At 40.1% G+C, this 8,096-nt stretch overlaps 1 protein-coding gene across 8 annotated transcripts in view; it reads left to right on the plus strand.

The window, feature by feature from the left end:
- The window catches only part of LOC138967002 (tubulin polyglutamylase TTLL7-like), a 42,512-nt gene extending 36,212 nt beyond the window's left edge, over positions 1–6,300 (plus strand). For all 8 annotated transcript variants that reach the window (XM_070339422.1, XM_070339424.1, XM_070339426.1 and 5 more), the window contains 2 exons: positions 1,791–1,994; positions 4,018–6,300. In XM_070339422.1, coding sequence (XP_070195523.1) covers positions 1,791–1,994; positions 4,018–4,126 — 313 coding nt within the window. In that variant the 3' untranslated portion in view covers positions 4,127–6,300. The remainder of the gene's footprint in view (positions 1–1,790; positions 1,995–4,017) is intronic.
- The last annotated feature ends 1,796 nt before the right edge of the window (positions 6,301–8,096 follow it).

Raw genomic sequence — 8,096 nt, forward strand, 5'->3', positions numbered from 1 at the left:
GGGATATCAATGGCAGTTTGTTAAAAGAGGGATTTCTTTATACCCAGGTTCGTTATAGCTGGATTCCACTGTAGTCCTGTCAGGTCGCCCTCATCAATATTCGGGCTGCATTCTCACTGGGAAAGCAAGCTGCCATACATAACGGAGCTACTCATTACACTGTAATTCAAAAGAGGAACATTGAACATGAAAGTAACACCTGCAACCTCATTTTATTGACTCACATGCGAAGCAAAAGTGAGTCTATGTACTCACCCGAGTCGTCCGTCCGTCCGTCCGGAAAACTTTAACGTTGGATATTTCTTGGACACTATTCAGTCTATCAGTACCAAATTTGGCAAGATGGTGTATGATGACAAGGCCCCAAAAAACATACATAGCATCTTGACCTTGCTTCAAGGTCAAGGTCGCAGGGGCCATAAATGTTGCCTAAAAAACAGCTATTTTTCACATTTTTTCCATTTTCTCTGAAGTTTTTGAGATTCAATACCTCACCTATATATGATATATAGGGCAAAGTAAGCCCCATCTTTTGATACCAGTTTGGTTTACCTTGCTTCAAGGTCAAGGTCACAGGAGCTCTTCAAAGTTGGATTGTATACATATTTTGAAGTGACCTTGACCCTGAACTATGGAAGATAACTGTTTCAAACTTAAAAATTATGTGGGGCACATGTTATGCTTTCATCATGAGACACATTTGGTCACATATGATCAAGGTCAAGGTCACTTTGACCCTTATGAAATGTGACCAAAATAAGGTAGTGAACCACTAAAAGTGACCATATCTCATGGTAGAAAGAGCCAATAAGCACCATTGTACTTCCTATGTCTTGAATTAACAGCTTTGTGTTGCATGACCTTGGATGACCTTGACCTTGGGTCAAGGTCACATGTATTTTGGTAGGAAAAGGCCATGTAAAGGTCAAGGTCAAGCATGTGAGTCGTATGGGCTTTGCCCTTCTTGTTCCCTGACTTTTCATATGGGCAGCAAATTTCTTTTTTTGTGCAGCTTGTTTTTAGAGAGAGAAAAAAGTGTAATCAATGTGTTTATTTATTTGTCAGACAATTCCTTTGGCATGATTGCATTTATAGATTTATAAGTGATATAATGCTAACCACAGTTGTAGTTGGCTTTTTTTGGTTTTTTGTTTAAACCATTCATGTGCTACTTGAGCAGCAGATATAATGCTAGTTATATTTAAGACTATTATAATCAATCTGCATTGCAATCATTAGTTTATCTCTTGTTTTATCCAATAAAATTGATTTGGTAGATCAATGGGGGAAAAGGAAAGGATGGAAGGGGTGAATCCTGAAACTGGGTATTATAATTTTTAATATTGATGCAATTTTAACAATAAAGTTCAGGTTTGGAGCACACTTAATTTTGTTTGTAATATGTCTGTCTTTCTCTTTATCTAATCCCCTTTTCACTGAAATCTCCTAGATTGCATTTTTCTACAAAATGTAATAAGTAAAAACTGATGACCATTAATCCCAAAACAAGCTGATGAGCTTTCCTACCCTAACTGCTGCATTTTGCGAGAATAAATAGAATAAGCAGCTGGACTTTTACATGTAGAAACATATTCATTCATGCATGTTAATTCTCAGCTTGAATAAAAATAACATGTCTTATTCACTTGATTTTCTGCATGTACATGCATGTTCTATGCTTCAATTAATAAACTTTCATCTAATCTGTTTTAGAGTGCAAATCTCATTTTTGCCAGTGAAACATCCCTTGCTCAAATTTTTCTCTTCGTTTTTTTTTTTTTTTTACACAGGAATTCGTGGGAGACGATTTTCAGCCGCAGTACGGAGCTGGTGAGCGAGATGGAGATGAACTGCTGCCGTCGGATTGTACAGCTGTGCCGGGACTGCTTGTTAATCGTGTACCAATTCGCCACCGAGGCCAAGTCGGGGAGCGCCCCCCACGCCCCTCCCGCCCCCGGCGAGGACAACTCTCTCGTTCTTCAGGCACAAAACGGGTGAGTACAGATAATGTAAATGACATTTATACGAGTTTAAATGTAAAGTACAAACCACAGTGAAAGGTTTTGAAATTTCTACAAGTCCCTTAGTCATGATGAGAATGGGGAAAACCTTCATGAATTATCATCTATATATACCCTTCAAAAAAAGTTAAGGACCACTTTTTCAAACGTACAGAAAATGTAAATGACATATAGGAGTTCAAATGTAAAGTACAAACCACAGTGAAAGGTTTTGACATTTCTCCAAGTCCCCTTGTCATGGTGAGAATGGGGAAGACCTTCATGAATTATCGTCTATATATACCCTTCAAAAAAAGTTAAGGACCACTTTTTCAAACGCATGCCATACAGTAATGACAAGGTTAAATTATTCAATTTTGTCTGTGTTGTTTGAACTGAGTACTCTCGCCAGAAAATGTCACGTCAAACATGCCAGCGAAAATAGAAATAACGCTAGAGCTTGTTACTCTAGACAACCCTCTGATTTCAAATTCACAACAGTAGTATTAATTTCTTACAAAGAAAAACTGCAAAATCTAATCCCGGCAGCGATCACTAGTTCATCTCCCACTAATCGGTAGTGAGATGTCCTACGACGTAAGGTGATCTCTCCCCGTACCATCACAGAGCCCCCATCAAACGATTTCGTTCTAGAACAGCGCCATCTGCAAAGCGCTCTCTATGACGCCTCCAGACTCTGATGCGTCCAACAGCAGGATCCAAGAAGAGGCGGGACCCATCTGTTAACAATCACGTAACCACCTCACATGTTGAGTGCACCAGGCTCGGCGGGCAGCTGGATGGTTGGCAGTCAATGTTGTTTTGCGGACTGGGCGTCTTTCATTGAAGTTGAAAGCGTAAAAGCAGTGTGTAACACTTTGATAACTGACAACAGTGTGTGGTGACAGCTCATGGTCGATGCCTGCTGCCTTTTCAGTAACCTTTTTTTGCTACATGACCTTCATTTGGATGAGGCGATCCTTCATTGTTGTGGTGACTGTAGGCCGACCATAACATTGTTGTAACTGCACTCTTCCAATTGCTTGAAGTCATTCCTTCAGTCCGATGATGTTGAGTGAGACACTGCAACACTCTGAACCACTTGCCTGGTAGAAACAACATCTTGTAGCCATCAAACTGCCCTTGCCTTATCCAAGTCGCTCCGTTTTCGTGATAGGGGCATGTTGTTTCATTGCATTATTTTGTCAGTGTGTCATTTTACAAACACAAATTTGTGAGCACATTTCGTGGCTGGAACCCTGTTGTAGCACGTGCATTACTGGTTTTTGTCCTGGCATGTCTTGCACCGATTTCATAGGACTTTGAAAACTGCCCCCTTTTTAAAGAAACCCTCACTTTTTCCGCCTGTTTAGCATGACACAGTAACACTGCCTGCCAAAAATGTTCCTAGATAAAGATTCACAGCCCTTTTGTTAATTCAAAGAAGTGACGTTTCAATCAAATTGTCAAACCCTTGATTTTTGGCGAATATTTTAAAGATTGTGAACATTTCATGACCGGTCGTTTACTTTTTTTGAAGAGTATATATGCACCTAGAGGGAAAAGTTCACTGCTCAGACACACATGCACATAGGTGTGTAGACAGAGCGCACACCCTCACACAAACAGTCACTTCCGCGCGCGCGCACACACTGGGTCTATATGGAATGGGCCAACTTGAAAGTTAAGATTCCCCCCAAAAGTGGCGTATGGCTGCCTAAATGGCGGGGTAAAAAGGGTCAAACACGTAAAAACCCACTCGTGCAAAAAACACCAGTGTACATGGGAGGGTGACAGCTCATTAGCGCAGAAAAAGGAGAAGAAAAAAAGTTAAGATTGTCGCTAAATCACATATGAAAATGATTTAAGATTGTCGCTAAATCACATATGAAAATGATTCGAGTTTCTGCGAGAAGCTTTCATAACTTTTTTGTAATGAACATACTGTGTGTCACACTTTTGTGTGTATTAATTGTTTGAATGGTATGTACAACAGATGATTTTATGTGTTATGCAGCTACCTGGGGGGCCGGGACGTGAAAGGACCCAACCAGTGGAACCCGCACACCTTCAGCCAGCGCTACAGCAAACTGTACTCCGGCCGGGTCACCGAGACTGGATCATGACCCGCATGCAACGTAGACCACCCCAGCTCCACCTCTCTGCCCTGCGTCCCAGTAACTCTCATCGTTCCTGATACGTTGAATCATTGTGTAGTCTAACTGGAGTTTCTTTCTTTTCTGTCTATAGTTTGTTGGTGCCCTGTCCTGTGGTTACTACTGCTGATACGAGTTTTCTAGACCCCAATGCTTGTGTTTTGTTTCCTACTTTATTTCTGCAGAATTGATTGGCGCATAAATCTGTGTGAACTTTTTACACATAATTATTATGTGCATCTGAGTACATATATGCAGATGTCTGCCATGTCTGCTGCTACATTTGAAGCTTAAATTGTAGCTGTGTACTTGCGCGCATAAGTGTGTATGTATGTGTTTTTTCTGCACATGCCATTTAATTGTTTCTGGCTTATTACAAGAAACTAAGGATACCGTCTTATCGAGCTGTCAAACATCCATATATATAGCTATTCTGATGGACACGTGGGGGAATTCGGGGGCTGTGATTGGATGGTCTCTTCCGATCATCAAAGCATAATGCTACGGAAGTCGGCCATTTTTGCCAATATCCAAATGCATATTGAGAATAACAAAGACGCTTGGTTCCGGTTTACCCATCTGTACCACACGATGTTTCAATCGACAATAGCACACACTGACAACTTGAAATTCTTCTCAGGAATGTTTTTCAGCTTTACAAATGTCGATAGCATACCCTTTTCTGCTAACTTCCTGATGAAACAGGACTAAACCAATTATTTTCTGTCCCTAAACACCACAAAATGCCCAAAGTCGAAAGATGTACAAACAGGGGAGTAAAACGGAACAGCCGTTTTTGTGTGCCTGTGTGAGCTAAGTTGCCGACTGACACAAACTTTCGCATTCGGCTTTTCTTATCTCGTAACTCCACACTAAATACCCCAATTCCCCTCTGAAGTATTGATGTTCAACCCATGGCACTAACATTCATGTAGTCGTTTATAACTGAGGTTGAAAAATTCGCTTCATGACGAGACAAGTATAAATGCCATTCACCAAACTGAAAACTTCGCTGCCGTCTGTTCGCGTTGTACGGATTAGCTATTCTCTTCTCCTCGCCTTGTTGCATCCTAGTTCTTCCGTTGTTTCTAGTTTTCCGTTGATGTTGTGTTTTGGTCTTCTTCATAAGTAGTCTTGTTCAAAATTAAAAAAACTCAAACTTCTTTTTGTTGTATACGAATGAACTAATAAAAAGCTGTTTAACAGCTGTGTTGTCAAATCGAGTTTTTTTCCAAAGTCAGTGTAGCGCCTGCGCAACACTAATGCGCATAAGAAACGGCATCTGCTATCAAAACCTGAGATCAACGCATCGACGCAAAAACTGTCATTTTGTAAGTTTGGAACAACAAATCAAGGTCAGAACAGCTATATAATCGCTATTGTATTTTCAGCGTAGCAATAGGGTCCGATGTTCAGACTCGAACAAGTATAATGCGACTCGTCTTCGACTCGTCGGCATTATACTTGTCTCGTCTAAATATCGGACCCTATTGCTATGCTGAAAACACAATAGCTGTTAATATTATGAAGATGTTGACAAACTGTACTCCTTGCTTTCAGAAGGATGTGATAGTATTTTCTGCTATTAATTACTACCTCTGACATGTGTATGGTATATTTTGCAGAACTGTTTCTACAGGGAAAAAAACCAGGGGTGGTGAACACAATGATAGTGAAAATGCCCAACTGGGTAGGAACCATGCAAGCACTGGTTCTGATTGGTGAAAATCTTGAACAAATCTCAATTTTAACCAATTGAACCCAGTACTGTGTTCCCACCCAGTTTTGGGAACTTTCTTGAGCACACCACCCCGAGCACACATTTTCTTTATACACACAAGTATACTGAATCCATCAGAAGATATTTCTTTCTTATGAGTGATGGGGGGGGGGGGGGGGGGGGGGGTCTTTCAGATAAAGCTTAAGGGGCATTAGTCTCTATAACTGGAGTTTTGAAATAGAAATCAACTGGAAATAGGTCACAGCCTGAACTTGTATGTTATCATGAAAAGTAAATTATTTGCTTGTGTTTGCCCCAGGAACTGTGTAATAGATGCATTTTTGAAAAGCAGCTGTGATAGTGTTAATTGAGTCATTTGTACTATGTATTGATGTAGACTGTGATAAATATGTACGTCAGTTGACTTATTTTCTTACATGTGGTGTGTGTGTGTGTGTGAACGCATGAATATGAATGTTATTTCTTTGGCTTGTTTTTGTTTTGTTTTTGGAGATGGTAAGGGAAGGGAGATTTTGAGTAACACATTTTTAGGAGAAGTGACAAAACAAAACAGAATCTCCTTGTTCTTTTTGTAACTTTACATTGTTTTTATGCTACAGCTAACACCAATAATTCCATACATTGACCAAGTATTTTAACTTTATCAATGGGGTTATCTTCTATTGTCATTAATTATTTTCCTTTTGCAAAACAGTTATTACGGCATTTGTTTCCATCATTAGCCCCTTTTGACAGTACATGTATGTAATCATTTGGAAGTATTTATGTTTTATTTCTACTTCATAATTTAGTATGCATTTTTTTATGTTAGTGTAGCACATTAGCCCAGATTATAGGCTTACAGTTGTACATAATGATTATTTCGTAAGTTTTTGCACATGATCGTCAGCAGATACGCAGGTATAGGCCATCCTTTTCACTTCAGCTACAGTGGAACCCCCCTTATCTTCTTCTTCTTCTGCGTTCGTGGGCTGAAACTCCCATGTACACTCGTGTTTTTTGCACGAGTGGAATTTTACGTGTATGACCGTTTTTTACCCCGCCATTTAGGCAGCCATACGCCGTTTTCGGAGGAAGCATGCTGGGTATTTTTGTGTTTCTATAACCCACCGAACTCTGACATGGATTACAGGATCTTTTCCGTGCGCACTTGGTCTTGTGCTTGCGTGTACACACGGGGGTGTTCGGACACCGAGGAGAGTCTGCACACAAAGTTGACTCTGAGAAATAAATCTCTCGCCGAACGTGGGGACAAACTCACGCTGACAGCGGCCAACTGGATACAAATCCAGCGCGCTACCGACTGAGCTACATCCCCCCCCCCCCCCCCCCAAAAAAAAAATCTGAGAAAGTCTGGTCTTAAAAAGGAGAGAGTCTCAAAATCGGGGTAAATTTACAGATGCGATGAACAAAAAAATTGACAAAAATCAAGGTCCGCAAAAGGAAGGTCTTAAACTGGTGGTCTTAGAAGGGAGGTTCCACTGTATTTATGTTGATGGCGCCCAATAAAAATGATCCCTTATCTGTGAATGCTGCTGTTTGTGATGAAAATGTTTCTGCATGAAGAATGTAAGAAATATAAATAATTATGATGTATTGCATGAAAATGTCAAAGAAAGCTTGCGTTGGAAAGCAAATGTACCCCCCGCGGGTTAGGGGGAGTCCCATATTGGTTGGGACGAGAAAGAATTTACCCGATGCTCCCCAGCATGTCGTAAGAGGCGACTAACGGATTCTGTTTCTCCTTTTATTTTCTTGTATAGAATATAGTCAATTTTTGTAAAGATTTTAGTCAAGCAGTATGTAAGAAATGTTAAGTCCTTTGTACTGGAAACTTGCATTCTCCCAGTAAGGTCATATATTGTACTACGTTGCAAGCCCCTGGAGCAAATTTTTGATTAGTGCTTTTGTGAACAAGAAACAATTGACAAGTGGCTCTATCCCATCTTCCCCCTTTCCCGGTCGCGATATAACCTTTGTGGTTGAAAACGACGTTAAACACCAAATAAAGAAAGATAAAGAAAGAAAGAAAGCAAATGTTAAACTTTCGTGGATGAAGTCTGTGTATATATTTTGCTTATATGACGCTTTTATCTCCAAATATTTAACGGACCACGAGCTTTTGGCATTTATTTCTTCATCTTAAACTTTAATCTGTAACATTTTTTAGTCAACATACTGTTAAAATAATGTTATTTT

This window comes from Littorina saxatilis, linkage group LG5 (genome assembly GCF_037325665.1).
Source record: "Littorina saxatilis isolate snail1 linkage group LG5, US_GU_Lsax_2.0, whole genome shotgun sequence".
In the NCBI taxonomy this organism is placed as follows: Eukaryota; Metazoa; Mollusca; class Gastropoda; order Littorinimorpha; family Littorinidae; genus Littorina; species Littorina saxatilis.